Below are 19,411 nucleotides of genomic sequence, written 5' to 3' on the forward strand. Positions count from 1 at the left end.
TTCAGAGTAGTTAAATCACAAGCAGATTGTGATAAATTGCAGGAAGACCTTGTGAGACTGGAAAATTGGGCATCAAAATGGCAGGTGAAATTTAATGTAGATAAGTGCAAGGTGATGCATATAGGGAAAAATAACCCATGCTCTAGTCACACAATGTTAGGTTCCATATTAGGTGCTACAACCCAAGAAAGAGATCTAGGTGTCATAGTGGATAACACATTGAAATCGTCGGTTCAGTGTGCTGCGGCAGTCAAAAAAGCAAACAGAATGTTGGGAATTATTAGAAAGGGAATGGCGAATAAAACGGAAAATGTCATAATGCCTCTGTATCACTCCATGGTGAGACCGTACCTTGAATACTGTGTACAATTCTGGTCGCCGCATCTCAAAAAAGATATAATTGCGATGGAGAAGGTACAGAGAAGGGCTACCAAAATGATAAGGGGAATGGAACAGCTCCCCTATGAGAAAGACTAAAGAGGTTAGGACTTTTCAGCTTGGAGAAGAGATGGCTGAGGGGGGATATGATAGAGGTGTTTAAAATCATGAGAGGTCTAGAACGGGTAGATGTGAATCAGTTATTTACTCTTTCAGATAATAAAAAGACTAGGGGGCACTCCATGAAGTTAGCATGTGGCACAGTTAAAACTTATCGGAGAAAGTTCTTTTTTACTCATTGTACAATTAAACTCTGGAATTTGTTGCCAGAGGATGTGGTTAGTGCAGTTAGTATAGCTGTGTTTAAAAAAGGATTGGATAAGTTCTTGGAGGAGAAGTCCATTACCTGCTATTAATTATGTTGACTTTGAAAATACCCACTGCTATTACTAGCAACGGTAACATGGAATAGACTTAGTTTTTGGGTACTTGCCAGATTCCTATGGCTTGGATTGGCCACTGTTGGAAACAGGATGCTGGGTTTGATGGACCCTTGGTCTGACCCAGTATGGCATGTTCTTATGTTCACAGAAGCAAGGTTCAGGACAGCAGCAGTCCTTTCGGGGGACCCATAGACTGACCAGAGAGGGTTCTGGCCAGGGGTCCAGAGGTGCTAAGCCCACCCCATGAAGGCAGGCTGGTACACTCCTCCCTCATGGCTGTTGGAAGAAGGTTATTCCATTTTTGCAAGTAGTGGACCAGAATCATTACAGATCAGTGGGTGCTGGAAGTAATATGAGACAGCTATGCATTAGAATTTTCTCGACCCCTCAAGGATGCTTTCATTGTGCTTCGCCCATCAAGCGGGTGGTGATGCGGGATACTCTGCTGCGGCTTCAGCGATTGGAAGCCATTCTTCCAGTGCTGCACGAGGTGCACAGTCGAGAAGGTATTCCATGTACTTCGTGGTTCCCAAGAACGAGGGCTCATTTCAGCCTATTCTGGATCTGCAAAGGGTCAATGCCTCATTACAAGTCCCACGTTTTTGGATGGAGACGTTGTAGACAGTGATTGCAGTGGTTTGCAAGGGGAAGTTCCTGTCCTCTCTCGATTTGATGGAAGCATATCTGCACATTCCCATCAGAGTGGACCAGCAGAGATTTCTGCACTTCACTGTGCTAGGGGAGCATTTTCAGTTTCAAGCTCTTCTGTTTGGACTGGCTATGGGTCCGAGGACGTTCTTGAAGGTGATGGTAGTAGTGGCAGCGGCCCTCAGAAGAGAGGGGATACTGGTCCATCTGTATCTCAACGATTGGCTCATTCAGGTGAACTCGGAGGTGGAGTGTTTCACCTCCATTCGGCAAGTGATGGAGTGCCTGGAGTCCCTAAACTGGGCAATAAACTGGGCAAAGAGTCAGCTGATCCTGTACCAATCCTTGGATTATCTGGGTGCGTGATTCAACACCCGGATGGGCAGGGTGTTTCTTACCCCAGAAAGGATACTCAAGTTGCAGTTGCAAGTCGGTCCCCAAGGTCTGGCATTATTTACAAGTCCTAGGATCCATGGCTTCTATGCTGCATCTGGTGCCATGTGCTTTTGGGCACATGCATCCTTTACAGAAAGTTCTCCTGTCCTGTTGGAATCCTGTGTCGGAGGAGTTTCAAGTGCCGTTGCTGCTCCAGGAGGAAACCAGATCCAGTCTCTCATGATGGCTATTGCAGACCAGTTTGGAGAAGGGAGTAAAAAGTCATGGGATAGGTGGTGATGTCCTTTCGTGGATTGCAAACTGGCTAAAAGACAGGAAACAGAGAGTAGGATTAAATGGACAATTTTCTCAGTGGAAGGGAGTGGGCAGTGGAGTGCCTCAGGGATCTGTACTGGGACCCTTACTTTTCAATATATTTGTAAATGATCTGGAAAGAAATACGACGAGTGAGATAATCAAATGTGCAGATGAAACAAAATTGTTCAGAGTAGTTAAATCACAAGCAGATTGTGATAAATTGCAGGAAGACCTTGTGAGACTGGAAAATTGGGCATCCAAATGGCAGATGAAATTTAATGTGGATAAGTGCAAGGTGATGCATATAGGGAAAAATAACCCATGCTATAATTACACAATGTTGGGTTCCTTATTAGGTGCTACAACCCAATAAAGAGATCTAGGTGTCATAGTGGATAACACATTGAAATCATCGGTTCAGTGTGCTGTGGCAGTCAAAAAAGCAAACAGAATGTTGGGAATTATTAGAAAGGGAATGGTGAATAAAACGGAAAATGTCATAATGCCTCTGTATCACTCCATGGTGAGACCGCACCTTGAATACTGTGTACAATTCTGGTCGCCGCATCTCAAAAAAGATATAATTGCGATGGAGAAGGTACAGAGAAGGGCTACCAAAATGATAAGGGGAAAGGAACAACTCCCCTATGAGGAAAGACTAAAGTGGTTAGGACTTTTCAGCTTGGAGAAGAGATGGCTAAGGGGGGATATGATAGAGATGTTTAAAATTATGAGAGGTCTAGGACGGGTAGATGTGAATCGGTTATTTACTGTTTCGGATAATAGAAAGACTAGGGGGCACTCTATGAAGTTAGCATGGGGCACATTTAAAACTAATCGGAGAAAGTTCTTTTTTACTCAACGCACAATTAAACTCTGGAATTTGTTGCCAGAGGATGTGGTTAGTGCAGTTAGTATAGCTCTGTTTAAAAAAGGATTGGATAAGTTCTTGGAAGAGAAGTCCATTACCTGCTATTAAGTTCACTTAGGGAATAGCCACTGCCATTAGCAATGGTAACATGGAATAGACTTAGTTTTTGGGTACTTGCCAGGTTCTTATGGCCTCTATTGGCCACTGTTGGAAACAGGATGCTGGGCTTGATGGACCCTTGGTCTGACCCAGTATGGCATTTTCTTATGTTATTATGTTCTTATAGCGCTGGAGTGGCATAGCAGCTTCGGTACAGAGAGCGAATCCCATCCGTAGGGTTTCCGTTGCTAACTCGATGAGCTAGCAAACACTGTAGGCTTAAATATCCGGGTAGCGTGACGTCATATAAAGGGGACGCTCCTGAGGTTCGCGCCAATGTGGAAATAAAGATGAGGGCAGCGTGCGCGCGTGCCCTAAGGTACCTTGGAGGTGCATGGCGGGAAGTAGTGCCAAAGCTGGTTCGGGGACGCCGGAAAGGACGGCAAACGGATGCTGCGGCAGCCAGTAGTCCGAGGTGAGTGGGAGGGAGCCGCAAGTAGTGAGAGGTAGGCAGGGCGAATCCATCGAAGACCGACGGTCGCAACATTGCCATACATTCAGAGACTCTGTTCTGGCCTTCTCAGGCACCCCAGACTTCTGGCCTGCATATTGACTGCGCACCCTTGATCGTGGTGGTCACATCTCTGATCTTTCTATCAAGGAGATCCTGCGAGGCCCACCTAAGACCAGGTGGCCTGGGTACCCAAGGGCTCAACCCGAGGGAACCCCGGGTTGCTAGTGGCAAAGCTCCAACTAGCCTCTGTCTCCTCCTGTACTCCGCCTCCTGGTGGTAATGGGTCCGACCATGGAGCCTACCAATCCTGCTCTAGGCCAAGGGTCCACCTCCTGGTGCAACACTTTATTCCCATTCCTTGTCAGAATTTATAATAAATAAATTAGAGTCTGGATGGTTATCAGTGATATTGCATAAATTGAGGTTATTTATTATAATTTTATATTTTTTGATGAAACAGGGTCCTGGTTACCTCGATACCACAGTTCTGTGCTCTTCCCAAACAACCTCTCACTTGTAGCAACACAGACCAGATAAAATCATCACAACAGAATAAACAGTAATTTTAACTAGTATTATGTACATAGACAGTAAATCCAACCAGAATATTAAATGGGAAAAGTAAAGTAGTGGGGTAAAGCAGCTTTCAAAAATTGTCTTTATCCCTGAGTACTCAAAAAAGGAGGGGAGAAACAGATCCACTTCAGTGTCACTAGTTTGTAAAGAGTGCACCCTGTCTCAAACACAAAATTGTGTGGGAAAAAAAAACAATCAAGAAAATGGAGTCCCTCTTGATGGTGGAGCTGGCAAGCTGACAAACTAAATAAATGAGCACTGCAGAGTGTAGAAGATCTTTCTCGTATTAAACAGAAAGCGGACCTGGGTTCAGTCTCTTACAGAAAGTCCATAGTCCATCAATATCTCTTTCCCTACTCTATCTTGTGTGGCTGTGGCAAGGGTTTATGCTTGACTTCGGCTGAAAGGCTGAAGCAGTTAAGATGAGATATTTAATTTGAGACAAAAGGCAAGGAAATAAACCTTCTCCCTCTTCTGCTAAGATGCTCTCTGTGCAAAGTGTAGATTACTTAATTCAATCTCTTAGGAGGGTGATCTAGCCATGTGCTTCTGGGCCTGGATATCTCTGGAAAGGAAGTATCTCAGCTCTTGGCTTCTCTGTCCCTTATTGGGATTTTACATGTAGCTTAGCTATGAAGCAAGAACAGCTATCTTTCTCTCTATTTCCTCAGAGCACAGACTTCTGTCTTTCCCTCTTGATAATTAGCTCTTCAGTAGAAGAACTGATTGCAGAGCTACCAGATACACTCCTCTCTTCCTGGCTCCTGGCTTCAACTACCTGGATGCCCTTGTCCCACACACACACACACAGAGCTAGCCAAATTGTGCCTTTTCTTCCTTAAATGGTCTCCCATCATTCCTTTGGCTTCCTCCTCTGCTGGCTATGTAGTGCTGTTCTCTGGGCAGGCTAAACAGTATAGCCCTTTTCCTAACTTGTTAACACTGTGAGGGCTGGATGCTAGTTCTTGCAGAACATTTGTCATTCATAAGAGAGCGCACAGAAGGATTTGATATATTTTTATATTCCTTCACCTTGGCTGCAGTGGCTTGCAGGCCCTGCAGGGTTGAGAAACCTTTTTGGCAGATCCAAAACACATCACTCAGATCAGACGCAACTTGGTCCCCATTGTAAAGCTCCAGCACATGATAAGCTTATGTGGGCAGGAACTTTATTTATAGTAGCTTGCTACACTTGTAAAGATTACAGCTCTAAATATTCATTTTGTTTGTTTTCCTTTAACTAATTAAAAAACTTTTTCTGTAGTTCAGAACAGATGTCATCAATTCCTGATGCTGTGTTGAATTTTGGGTCTGAGGTTATGCTACACAGCACAGAAAAGCGTTATCTGCTGCTCACCAACCACACAGCCATAGCTGCTCCGTTTACACTGAAGGCTCTCTTTTTCAGTGGGCACCCACCTCCCTCAAACAAACAAGAAACCAGCCTGTAAGTTTTTCTCAGTTTTATTCTTAGTGGCCTGAATTAGATCATGTATTTGAAATATAATAGGAGATCTTGGTCATGAATAGTGCAGAATCTCACTGGCATGAGAGTCAGCCAACTGAAAATATTATGGGGTAGATTTTCAAAGGGGTACGCGTTACCCCCCGAAAACCTACCCCAAACCCCCCCTGCGCACGCCGAGCCTATTTTGCATAAGCTCGGCGGCGCGCGCAAGTCCCGGGGCTTGCATGGAGGGGCGTGTCGGGGGCATGCCGGGAATGACGCTGCGTTTCGGGGGCGTGTCGGGAGTGACGTGGCGTTTCGGGGGCATGTCCGGGGGCGTGGTTCCGGCCCGGGGTCATTCTGGGGGCGTGACAGCGGCCCCTGGACCAGCCCCCAGACCGGAACATGGAGCGCGGCAGCCGGCCCGGCGTGCGTAAAGTTACGCCTGCTTCGAGCAGGCGTAACTTTCGGGATAGAGGTAGGGGGGAGGTTTAGATAGGGCCGGGGGCGTGGGTTAGGTAGGGGAAGGGAGGGGAAGGTGAGGGGAGGGCGAATGGAGGCAGGCTGCGCGGCTCTGCGTGCGCAGGCTGCCGATTTTGGGCAGCCTTGCGTGCGCCGACCCTGGATGTATCTATTGAATCCCACGTATTCTTGTTCACGCCTGGTGCGCGAACAAAAGTACGTGTGTGCGCAGATTTATAAAATCTGCCCCTATGTGAACACCATGCACATACAAGTATATAGGGAATTAGAAATTTGGTGAATGAAGAACACTGAGGGGCCATTTTACCTATCTCTTGCTATTTCAAGCAGTCACATTTAATTCCCCCAAGTGCTTATCTAGTATGTTGTTGAATTATTATTTATTGCTAGTGTCTACTACATTGCCTGGAAATTCAATCCTTACCAGAATTTATGATGTAAATTTCTAATAACTCAGAAAAATATAGTGTTGTCAGTTGCTTGCTCTTTCATTTAAAAAAATGTAAATATTGTTTTCATTGACCTGAACAAAAAAAGAATTGTATTGTAAACTAAATCTAAAAAATGTGAGACTTCTATTTACTAAAGCCTATTAAAAATTGTGCATTAATTTACTGCCATTAATGCAGTTTTATTAAACAGCATTAAGCCCTTACAGGTATATTTTGAAAGCTCTATGCATGCCAAAGTTGGGAGATATGCGGGTGACTCTGCCCAGCGCATGGATTTTAAAAATCGCACAAGAACACACATGTCTCCCGGTACACGCACAAACATTTTTTTCCCAAAAAGGGGTGGGATCTCGGCGGGGCATGGGCGTGCCCTGTCTGTGACATGAAATCAATGCATAAGAATTTACGAGCACTAGCGTGCGCCGGGGTCCCCTACCACGTAAGTTTACTTCTGCTGTGGATGGCGTGTAAGTCAAGTAACTAAAAAAAAAAAAGGCTAGTCAGCGGGAATTTAAGAATCAAGGCTAATAGGGTAAATAAGGGAGGCAAGTTAGCTAGAGGGTTTATGAAGGCCTATTCTTTACTATGGCCAACTGGGAATGAACTGGGGAAACAGGTAATTGTGTCAACACACATTCTACTAAAATTTCCCCCACTTATGCACTTAAGTCGCCATTTGCGCACACATTGTGTACATGTACATGCGTTTTGCTGATTTTATAACATGCACGCGTATATGTGCATATACGCTCGTGTTATAAAATCGTCACATTTATGTGTGCTAGCCGAAAACATGCACACGTGCGTCTGCGTGCTGGTATTAAAGTTACCGTCTTAGTAAATACCATGTTAATTCATTATGCCGGCTGGTAACATACATGCATTACCCAGTCCCAGTAAAGCAAATCAGCCATACCCTGCCTGTAAGAAATAAAGGTACTCCTAGCTCTGAAACCTCCCCCTCCACCCTCAATAATAATAGGAGCCCATAATCCTGAGTGGTACTACACCTTCCAAGACTTCCTGGTCCTCACCCTAGTCCCCAACAAATCCTACCCCTTCCTGTGAGAACAAACAGGTGTTGAGGGGAGGAGCGAGCCCCAGCTAGCACTAGTATTCAAAATGGCGCCAGCTGACCCGAGAATTCCTTTGTTCTGCATATAACCTGCAGGTAACCTGCCTATTTCAACACATGCAGTAAACAGACACCAGTGTAGTATGCAGTAAGCTAATTAAATGCATGCCTCTGATTTTCCTTTGGTAATGAGTACCATGAGTACAGCTACATTGCTACTTTGGGAAATTGAAGATCCTCCACATTAACATATGGACGTGAAACAGAAAAAAATGTCCTTTCCCCTACATCAAGAAGGCACCCCCACATTCTGATTCCCCTTCCCCATGTATTGGGCTGGTAAGAGAAAAGCACGTTACCTCCCTGCTGCTGGCACACCTCAAATTTTGACCCTTATTTGTGACAACATGAAATGTGAAGTTGTGCCATTTTAAATGAGAGAGCAAAGCAGGAGGAGGGAAGAAATGGAGAAGGCCTCATCAAGGCATTTTGAGACCTAGATTGGAGGTGCGTTTCTGGGGGAAGGGTCAGCCCTGGATTAAGATAATTTACTATTCAGAGGTATGGAACGGATAGCCAGCCTTGGGAGAGGGCCAGGGGTCAGGAGCAAATAGTGCATGGAAGGCTACTTGCACAGAGGGGTGGGGAAGCTAAGCAAATTACTTCTACCCACCATAGTTACCAGATAGTATGCCAATTTCAACGTGCTATTAGTTCATGACACTTCCTCACAGGAAGTTACATTTACCCAGCAGAAAATATAAGAAGCTATAAGCATCAACAGAAAATGCACATTTAATATTTTAAAAAATGGTTAAAACCTAGCACACTGGACTTATTAATCTAACTGTGCATATGATATGATAATCATTTAGGGGTAGATTTTAAAAGGTGCACGCAGGTGCACATGTACGCGTGCTACCCGGCGTGCACACATGTACGCCTGATTTTATAACATGTGCGCGCGCAGGCACGCACATGTTATAAAATTGGGGGTCGGCACACGCAAGGGGGCGCACAATTGTGCACCTTGTGCACGCCGAGCCGCGCTGCCTTCCCCCATTCCTTCCCAGGCCGCTCCGATTTCGGAGCGGCCTGTGAGGGAACTTCCATTTCCCCTAACCTAAGATTCCCACCCCTTCCCTTAACCTTCCCCACCTAGCCCTACTCTAACCCTGCCTGCCGACACGCAATCCTCCACCACAGCGGCAAATGGCCGCTGTGTCGGAGGCTTCTGGCCATGCCCATGAACCTTCCCGTCCCCGGACCGCCTCTTTAGAAAAGCCCCGGGACTTACACGCATCCCGGGGCTTTACGCATGTCTCCAGGCCTTTTGAAAATAGGCCCAGCGCGCATAACCTTTTTAAAATCCGGCCCTTAGTGTGAAAATGCAAAAATATTGAAAAAATGCTTAAGGGAGAAATTGCCTACTTCATCCCTTCTGTAGGGAGAAATAGCACATGTACTTTTCCCTGCAGGGTGAAGGGATGATACTGGGGGTAGGCAGGGTCTATCCTAGCAAAGTATGTTTGGGGAGTTTATTTTTAACTCCCCACATGTACTTCCCAGTGAGGAGTTTGTATCTGCAAACTCTGCAGGTACAATTGTATCTATGGCTCTTCCGTGAAGAGTTTCCCTTTGAAAATCAGCCTGTAGACCTGTAGGATTTGAAAATCGGCATCTAAGGAAGCAATTTTCATAACTCTATGGGCAGGTACAAAATCTGCAGGTAATTTTCTCCCACTGACTTTGCACCAATTCTCAAAAGGAAAGAAGTTCCCTTTGAAAATTGCCTAAGAAAAAATACCTGCATGTGCTTTCCCTGCAAGTCCTATTTCTCTGAAAAATAGTTTGTAATTTTGAAAATGAAAAGCTCTGGGCTTTTTTGCCTCCCTCAACCTAACTCAGTCTCTGAGTTCTCCTTCATTTTCCCATACTGTTGATCCTCATGTGCAAATGAAGTTCCAAATGCTGTCCAGAACTACGCAAATATTTAAATGAACCTGATGGTCTCCAAATGGCATTCTAGACAAGGGGAGAATGCTGAGGAAAATAAAACTGCTTATCCAGGGTCACATGATGAAATCTCAAAATTTGATTGATAATATCCTAAAACATTCACCCAATCAGATCATACAAACATAGGGGTAGATTTTAAAAAAAGAACGCCCGCGCGTACTTTTGTTCGCGCGTGCCGAGCCGCGCAACCTGCTTCCGTTCCCTCCGAATTCGGAGCGGGCTCGGAGGGAACTTTCCTTCAACCCCCCCGCCCTTTCCCCCCCCTTCCCTTCCCCCCCCCCCCCCCCCCCACCTTTGACAAGTTACGCCTGCCCCGACTGCGCGATTCCCCGGCCCAGGAGCAGTTTCGGAGGCCTTGGCCATGTCCCCGAAACGCCCCCGGGCCGGAACCACACTCGCGACCCCGCCCAAGGATAACGCGTCGCCGCGACACACCCCGGGACTTACGTGCGTCCCGGGGCTTGCACGTGCAGGGGGAACTTGGGGCAGGTGTTCGGGGGGTACGCTCATATCTTACGCGTGTACCCCTTTGAAAATCTACCCCATAGCATAGCAACCCTTTGGGATCACCACTGTATGGCCCTAGTTTCTAAACCCTTTTTGAACTATGAGTAGGAGATTTGCAGTATAGGGAGGGAACACCATTCTCAGAACAGAATCTCCATAGAGGTTGCTGAAATGGCTCCGCCCCCTCCCCCACACATATGCACCTGCTGGTAAAAAAAGGAGCATGCATCATGGCTAGATGTGGCATTTTTAGTTAGTAGGAGAAGGAACCGTTTTCCTGAGTTGATTTTCTTCCTAACTTGGGGTACTAGGTCTCACGCTCTGGAACTTGTACATAATAGGAAGGGGCAGTTTCCTTGCTAGTAAACAGTCTGTCCAGTCCCAAGGGTTGTTGAAGGAATTTTTGGACCCTTTTTTTTTTTTTTTTAGTTTTTCTGTGAGATCCCTGGTACTTGGCCTGGGTTAGAGGATTTTCAGGGATTCTTTTTTCCTGGGAAGGCCAGGAAAAGAGGAGATTCTGCTGCTCTCCATCTCACAAACCATGGATGGATTGCCATAATTGGGACCTTCTGAATTCTGCTCACCCTGAGATTAGTGAGGGTGGGTGTTAAGCGGGCTGTACAGACTTTCTCTTCCTCTACCCCTCTTTCCTCCCCCCCCAAACTACTTTCTTCTTAATTTATGTTCTCTATCAGATAATAAAATAGTTTCCAACATTTGGTGTCTTTGGTTTTATTTTCTGGCTCAGCCATTTTTTCACATTCTCTGTCCTTTATCTCTATTTGTTTATTTTCTGTCTCTCTGCTGTCCTCCTCCATTTATCTTTTCTGTTTTAGTTCTCTCTCTCCTTTCTTTATCTCCTTCAGCAGCAGATACTTTAATACTCTCTCTTCCTTCTTTTTCTCTCCCCTTCTCCTGCTTCTTTCCTATTCATCCTATCTGCTCTGCTTTCACCGTCCTTACTCCAATTTCTCTTTCATTCCCTGCTCCATTCCTCATCCCATTTCTTCTGTTTTATCACCCTGGATTCTTTCCCCCAATCTAGAGTCCTCTTTCTCCATCTCCAGCTATTCCTGGTTCTTATACCTCTTTTTCCTCCTCCATATTCCCCTCTTTTCTCCCCTGTCCCCTTACTCTCATTTTCCCCTAATTCATCCCTTTCTCACAGGACAAACAGGATGTTAGTCCTCACATATGGGTGACATCAACAGGATGGAGCCCAATCACGAAAAACTTCTGTCAAAGTTTCCAGAACTTTGACCTGCCCCTACTGGGCATGCCCAGCATGGCACCAACCCTGCAGCCAGCAGGGGTCCCCCTTCAGTCTTCTTTTTTCCGCGCTGCAGTAGCCTCGCGGTTTAGGAGCTCTCTGGAGATTCCTGACAGGAATTTTCCTCACGGAATTAACTAACGTTAAATTGCCTCACAGGGGTCCCTCCTCTAACTTCTCTCTAGCGGGGGTACTCCGGTAAGTTTTTTGACAGTTTTCCGTCGATTACCGTCGAGTTTGGCCCTTGCGGCCTACTGGCCGTCGTCCGTCCTGCGTCTCAATTTTTTTCTATGGCCATGGCGTCGGGGTTCCGCTGGTGCCTGGACTGTACTCGCACCATGTCTATCACAGACCCTCATGGCGTCTGTGTAATGTGTTTAGGCCGGGAGCATGATGTCCTGACTTGCACCAAATGTGCCCTCATGACACCCAAAGGTCGCAAGGCAAGGATGGAGAAGATGGGACTCCTCTTCCATGCTCACACCCCGACGCCGTCCATCACATTGACGTCATCGGAATCGGCACCGTCGACGTCGCGACAGCATCGACCACCGTCTGCTGACCGTCCGCCATCGACGTCTTCACGGCCATCGGCGCCCGTTACTCCCTCTCAGGATCGAGGGGATCGTAGGGACAAACATCACCATTGGCATCGTAAGACTCGGACCGTCGAGGGAGCAAAATCATCGACCTCGCCACCGTCCGAGCCACCATTGAAGAAACCCCGTCCAGGAACGGCACCGACCATTCCTGCGACCGGGGCATGAAAAGATGGTCCCTCCAACTGTGCCTCCACCTCCCTCTTCTGTCACGGAGCTGGGGCTGCTTGCTCCAGGTCTCCGGGAAGAATTGGACCGGCTGGTCCAGGAGGCCATCGACAAGGCGATGCAACGACTCCATGTCCTTTCGGCACCGACACCGGAACCGATTGTGGAACTGGTCATCGATCTGATTCCAGCAGCGCTGGCTCCGCTGCTATCCCGGATGGAGGCGCTCATAAACCGCCCTTCCACCGGTGGTTCCCGAGTCTCCGATGGCTCCGGTGCGCTCCCCGTTGACAGCTTCATCGGGAGGAGAAACACCGTTCCGCATTCCTCCTTCGGGAGTTTTGCCTCAGCCATCGATGCCAATTCGTCCCTCGCCACCGATTCATTCATCGGGGGCGATACATACATCGGCGCCATCGATGCCTTCGATACCGGCACCGATGCCCTCCAGGCCGTCCATGGTGCCCCCGGCGATTTCTTCGATTTTCTTTGAGCCTCGGCCGGGGCCTTCGGGTATCCAACCCCCTTCTCGTCCTACAGGTCAGTTTGCTGATCCTTATGACACCTGGGGTGATGATACTTCTTCAGACACCGATGACTTACCTTCACCTCCCTCTCCTACTGAAAGTAGAAAGCGTTCTCCTCCAGAGGACCTTTCTTTCATTAATTTTGTGAAGGAAATGTCTGACTTGGTCCCTTTTCAGCTTCAGACGGAGCAGGATGATAGGCACCAGATGATGGAGTTGCTCCAGTTCCTGGATGCCCCTAAAGTGATCACTTCTATTCCCATTCATCAAGTTCTTCTTGACCTCCTCAAAAAGAACTGGGAAAACCCTGGAACCATTGCCCCAGTCCATAGAAAAGCTGACACTACCTGTTGAGTGCAGTCAGCCCCCGGCTTTCAAAAATCTCAGCTCGACCACCACTCAGTTGTGGTAGAATCGGCTCAAAAGAAATCAAAATGGACGAAGCCTCACTCATCTACCCCTCCTGTTAAGGAACACAAGTTCCTAGACAATATTGGTCGACGAGTGTTCCAAGGGGCCATGCTCATCTCCAGAATTGCTGCTTACCAGCTGTATATGACCCAATACAAAAGGGTCGTCTTCAAACAGATACAGGACTTCTCTGAAATCCTGCCTGAACAATTCCAAGACCAGCTTCAAATCCTTGTCATCAAGGGGTTTGAGGCAGGAAAGCATGAGATAAGAACAGCTTACGATACCTTCGACATCTCTACTAGAGTATCTGCAGCTGCCATTTCGGCAAGACGATGGGCCTGGCTCAAATCTTCTGACCTTCGCCCAGAAGTACAAGATAGGCTATCTGACCTACCATGTGTAGGAGACAATCTGTTCAGTGAGCAGATCCAGCAAATGGTGGCTGAATTAAAGGACCATCATGAGACCCTTAAACAGCTCTCATCGATATCTTCCGACTTCCCCTCAAGACAGCCCTTCAGGAAGGACTCTAAGAAGTCATTCTTCCGTCCAAGAAAGTACTATCCTCCACCAGCAAGGTCCCGAACTACGAGGCCTTATCAAAAGCCTCAGCCTCGCCAGGCCCGAAAGCAAAAGCCACAAGCAGCTCCCTAGCCGGGGCCTGCTTCAGGTTTTTTACTTTCACTTGGAGAGCAGCAGCCTGATTCCTCTGCCAAGCATACCAGTGGGAGGTCGATTGTGCCACTTTCACAACATGTGGCGATCAATCACAACCGACCACTGGGTGCTAGCAATCATTGCTCAGGTCCCCAAAAAATCCGGGGGGCTTCATCCAATTCTGGACCTACGTGCTCTCAACAAGTACCTATAGCAGGAAAAGTTCAAGATGGTAACCTTGGGCTCGCTTCTACCTCTTCTACAAAGAGGAGACTGGCTCTGCTCTCTGGACCTCCAGGACGCATACACACACATTGCAATCACTCCAACTCATCGCAAATACCTCAGGTTTTTAGTAGGCTCAAAGCACTATCAATATCGAGTGCTTCCCTTCGGCCTAGCGTCTGCACCACGAGTCTTCACCAAATGCCTCGTAGTTGTAGCAGCTTTCCTCAGAAAAGAAGGTGTGCACGTCTACCCCTATCTGGACGACTGGTTAATCAGGGCTCCAACTCAGCAAGCCGCTCGGTCATCCCTCGATTTCACCCTACACACTCTAATTTCTCTAGGATTTCTTGTCAATTACGGAAAATCCTATTTAATCCCATCTCAAAACTTGTCGTTCATTGGGGCAGACTTAGACACTTTACAGGCAAAAGCCTTTCTACCTCGACAGCGAGCGCTAACACTCGTGGCCTTCGCTCACCAGTTGCAGTCTCAACATACAGCAACAGCTCGCCAATTCCTCGTCCTGCTAGGACACATGGCGTCCTCCGTCCATGTTACACCAATGGCCCGCCTGGCCATGAGACTCATGCATTGGATTCTGAGGTCACAATGGATTCAAGCTGTCAACCATTGTCCACATCACCAACTCACTCCGTCTGTCTCTCACCTGGTGGAAAGATCAGACCAATCTCCTCCAGGGACTGCCTTTTCAAGTGCCAGATCCTCAACTCATTCTCACCACCGACGCTTCCAACCTCGGGTGGGGAGCCCACGTGGACAATCAACAGACACAAGGATCTTGGTCTCCAGAGGAAGCCAAACATCAAATAAACTTCCTAGAACTTCGAGCAATGCGATATGCTCTCAGGGCTTTTCAGGAATGCCTATCAAATCATGTCATCCTGATTCAGACGGACAACCAGGTGGCCATGTGGTACATCAACAAGCAGGGAGGCACAGGCTCCTTCCTTCTGTGTCAGGAAGCTGCGCAGATTTGGGCGGAAGCGCTCTCCCACTCGATGTACCTCAGGGCCACCTACTTGCCGGGAGTGGACAATGTACTGGCAGACAAGCTGAGTCGCGTCTTTCAACCGCACGAGTGGTCTTTCAACCCCTCGATAGCGAACTCCATCTTCCAACAATGGGGATATCCTCAGATAGACCTCTTTGCATCCCTCAGAACCACAAAGTGGACAACTACTGCTCCCTCATTCGCAGTGAACACTCTCAGCCCAGAGACGCATTCTCCCTCTCATGGGCAACCGGTCTGCTTTATGCACTCCCTCCACTTCCTCTTCTCTCGAAGACTCTCGTGAAGTTACGTCAGGACAAAGGAACTATGATCCTGATAGCACCTCACTGGCCACGCCAAGTGTGGTTTCCAATACTTCAGGATCTCTCCATCCGCAGGCACATTCCCTTGGCAACGGACCCGCATCTGATCACTCAAAACAACGGATGCCTACGCCATCTCAATCTCCAGGCCTTGTCTCTGACGGCATGGATGTTGAAAGTTTAATCCTTCAACCACTTAACCTTTCAGATTCGGTTTCTCGTGTCCTGATTGTTTCACGGAAGCCTTCCACAAGAAAATCTTATTCCTATAAATGGAAAATGTACACATCATGGTGCACCTCTCAGTCCCTTGATCCCTTTTCCTGTCCAATCCCAAGGTTTTTGGACTATCTCTGGCATTTGTCGGAATCAGGTCTAAAGACCTCTTCCATCAGAATGCATGTCAGTGCGGTAGCCGCCTTCCATAAAGGTGTTGGGGATGTTCCTATATCAGTACAACCCCTCATAACACGCTTTTTAAAGGGCTTGCTCCATATCAAGCCACCTTTACGTCCTCCAGCCCCTTCTTGAGACCTTAATCTGGTTCTCGGTCGGCTCATGAAACCACCATTTGAGCCTCTTCACTCCTGTGACCTAAAATATCTCACATGGAAAGTGATTTTTCTTTTGGCTATCACTTCAGCTCGCAGGGTTAGTGAGTTACAGGCCCTAGTTACCTATCTGCCTTACCCTAAACTCCTGCAGGACCGGGCGGTACTCCGCACTCACCCTAAGTTCTTACCTAAGGTAGTTTCGGAGTTTCACATAAATCAATCCATCATACTACCTACCTTCTTTCCCAGGCCCCATTCCAATCCAGGGGAACAGGCTCTGCATACCCTTGACTGTAAACGGGCTCTAGCGTTCTACCTAGACCGTACAGTTGCCCACAGGAAGAGCACTCAGTTATTCGTCTCTTTCCATCCCAACAAATTAGGGCAACCGGTGGGTAAGCAGACTCTCTCCTCCTGGTTAGCGGACTGCATATCTTTTTGCTATCAGCAAGCAGGCATTCCTTTTCAAGACCGTGTTAAAGCACACTCTGTGAGGGCCAAGGCGACTTCAGTAGCACACCTTCGATCAGTGCCGCTTTCTGACATTTGCAGGGCTGCGACCTGGAGTTCCTCCATACTTTCGCAGCCCACTATTGCTTGGACAAAGCCGGAAGACAAGATTCCATCTTCGGCCAGTCTGTCCTGCGTAACCTGTTTCCAATGTGACGTACCAACACCCTTCCACCTGCCCTGTGGGGTTCAGGATGCCCTCTACCAAATTCCACCCCTGTTGTTGTGCCTGTTGCACGCTGTTGGGTACATTTGGTGCATGTTCGGACATCCTCAGCTCGGTACTCACCCATATGTGAGGACTACCATCCTGCTTGTCCTGTGAGAAAGCAAATGTTGCTTACCTGTAACAGGTGTTCTCACAGGACAGCAGGATGTTAGTCCTCATGAAACCCGCCCACCGCCCCGTGGTGTTGGGTTCGTAACGTTTTGTTGTTTTATTTTTCGGCACTGCCTGTAGCTTTCAAATAAGACTGGAGGGGGACCCCTGCTGGCTGCAGGGTTGGTGCCATGCTGGGCATGTCCAGTAGGGGCCAGTCAAAGTTCTGGAAACTTTGACAGACGTTTTCCGTGATTGGGCTCCATCCTGATGATGTCACCCATCTGTGAGGACTAACATCCTGCTGTCCTGTGAGAACACCTGTTACAGGTAAGCAATATTTGCTTACTCCTAGGACAAGCAGGATGGTAGTCCTCACAGATGTGTGACATCAACAGATGGAGCCCGGCACCGAAATCTTTTGTCAAAGCTTCTAGAACGTTCACTGGCACAGTGAACATACGTACTATCCATGTGTCCACGTGGGGTCCTTCTTTAGTCTCTTTTTTTCTACAAAGTAGTTGCCTCGCTGTGGTGGATCTCTGCTCATCAATTTTCTTCAGAAGTGTTCTCAGTTGTTTTTTCGACTATGTCTGCACCAGGTCCCTCTTCTCCGGTCGGTGCTCTGTCCAGCGGCGTGGTAAGTGTTTGTTTTTCCTTTCGTTGCAATCAATTCCCCGTGTGTTACTCCTCGGTGGTCTCCGGCTGTTTATTATGGCATTGTCCAGTTTTCGATGGTGCCCACAGTGCCCGCGGACCATGTCTGTTACTGATCCGCATGAGGTCTGTATTCTTTACCTGGGGGTGTCGTACAATGTCCGCAGATGTCATCTGTTCAAAGATGGCATCTGCCCGGCTGGACAAAATGGAAAAGCTTTTGGGGTCCAAAAAGTCTGATCCATCTACTCCAGCGTCGACGCCAAGAGGAGCCGTTAGATATGCTGTTCTTTTCCACTCCTGAAGCAGGCCTGTCTCAAGAGACAGGAGCCGGAGATAAGTCATCTCTGGTGTCATCGCACTCCAAGACGGGATCTTCAGCTTTCTTGCTGCTAGGGAAACACCGGGCTGAGCACTGTGAAAAGTCCCACAAACATCATCACCGATCACTGTAGACGATCGGCCCCACGACCGGTGTGGCATCGGTGGCCACCATGCTGCCACCGAAGCAACCCCATGGGGAAGATTCATCGTCCTCTATTAGACCTGGGAGTCCCAGGCATTCCCCCACTGATGATGGTGGTAGTCACCGAACCTCCTCAGGGCTCCAAGGAAGCTCTGATGATGCTTCCTCTTCCTCCTCCTTCTGTCCTAACTTCACTGAACTTTCAGGTGAAGTTGGATCGCAGGGTTCAGCTGGCGGTGCTCCGAGCCCTGCAGTGTATCGAAATGCCACTGTCATTGGAATGCCGATGACAGAGTCTACACAGTCTCTCTTGGCGCCCCTGCTAGAGCATCTGGATGTCCTTTTAGGCGTCCTTCCAACGCAGCCGTTGCCTAGAGGCCCATCGGTTCCTCAGCGGCTTCTGATGCCCCCCTCTTGAGCGATACCCATCATTGGGTCCTCCGAGGAGGAAGACTTGTTGTGGCCGTCGGCGCATTCAGGGCCACTGGCCCTGAGGCCGGAGTTTCCTGATCCCATTCCTGGGCCATCAGGGATCTTGCTGCCATCGTTGCCTTTAATGCCCTCGGCACCGTCGATACCCTCAGTGCCAAAACCTAAAGGTCTGGACAGGGACCATCCATGTCAGCCCACAGAGGACCTTAGTGAGGAAGCTAGTATAACCAGAACGTATGGAAGCAGGTCTAAGAGCTGTCAGAGAGCCTGCATCAACAGCAGCAAGATGCGTTCTCAGAGGTAGTACAGCAGAGTCTGGAGATAGGAAAACATGAGGTGAAGTCCACTTATGTTTTCAAAATGGCAGCGAGAGTGGTTGCAGCAGGCATTGGTGCCCACAGGATGACCTGGCTCCATGCCTCTGACCTTCAGTCAAAGGTCCAAGAAAAGCTGGCAGATCTACCCTGAACGGGTGAGAATCTCTTCGGAGATAAGTTCAGGGACGTGGTGGACCACCACGAGACCCTTCAATATCTGTCGGCTAGTGCTTCTGACCCACCATCCTCAGTCAGAAAATCCTCACGACAAAGCTCAAGGAAGTCCTATCGCTAGAGGAAATACTATCTTCCTGCCTGGTGGGCCCGCACACCCTGAGCTGGTTCCAGAGGTCATTCCTGTCAGGAGTGGGCCCTCAGGCCTCAGCCAACCCCCCAGCAGAACCCCGCCACAGTGTTTTGACTGGAAATGAGGGAATGTGAATCAGATTGCTACCCTCGGCATCCTGCCCTCCAGTCGGAGGCAGGCTGTGTCATTTTGCGTATTGCTAGCCGCACGTTACGTCAGACCAGTGGGTTCTCATCATTGTTCGACAAGGGTAGCAGCTGAACTTCAGGGACATCCCTGTGGACTCTCCCCCATGTCCATCGTGGGCTTCATCTGCTCCTCAGGAAATACTTTTAACAGACCTCTTCACCCTTCTAATGGCTGGAGCGGTAGAACCCGTTCCCCTGTGCCAGCGAGGCAGAGGGTTCTACTCTTGGTATTTCCTGATTCAAAAGAGTACTGGGGGC

The 19,411-nt window shown here is 48.3% G+C and overlaps 1 protein-coding gene across 1 annotated transcript in view; it reads left to right on the forward strand.

Moving 5' to 3' along the window:
- DLEC1 (DLEC1 cilia and flagella associated protein) overlaps positions 1–19,411 on the forward strand; it is a 778,557-nt gene that overhangs the window by 527,898 nt on the left and 231,248 nt on the right. Inside the window, exon 27 of the mRNA XM_029587026.1 lies at positions 5,487–5,669. Coding sequence (XP_029442886.1) covers positions 5,487–5,669 — 183 coding nt within the window. The remainder of the gene's footprint in view (positions 1–5,486; positions 5,670–19,411) is intronic.

This window comes from Rhinatrema bivittatum, chromosome 2, assembly GCF_901001135.1.
Source record: "Rhinatrema bivittatum chromosome 2, aRhiBiv1.1, whole genome shotgun sequence".
In the NCBI taxonomy this organism is placed as follows: Eukaryota; Metazoa; Chordata; class Amphibia; order Gymnophiona; family Rhinatrematidae; genus Rhinatrema; species Rhinatrema bivittatum.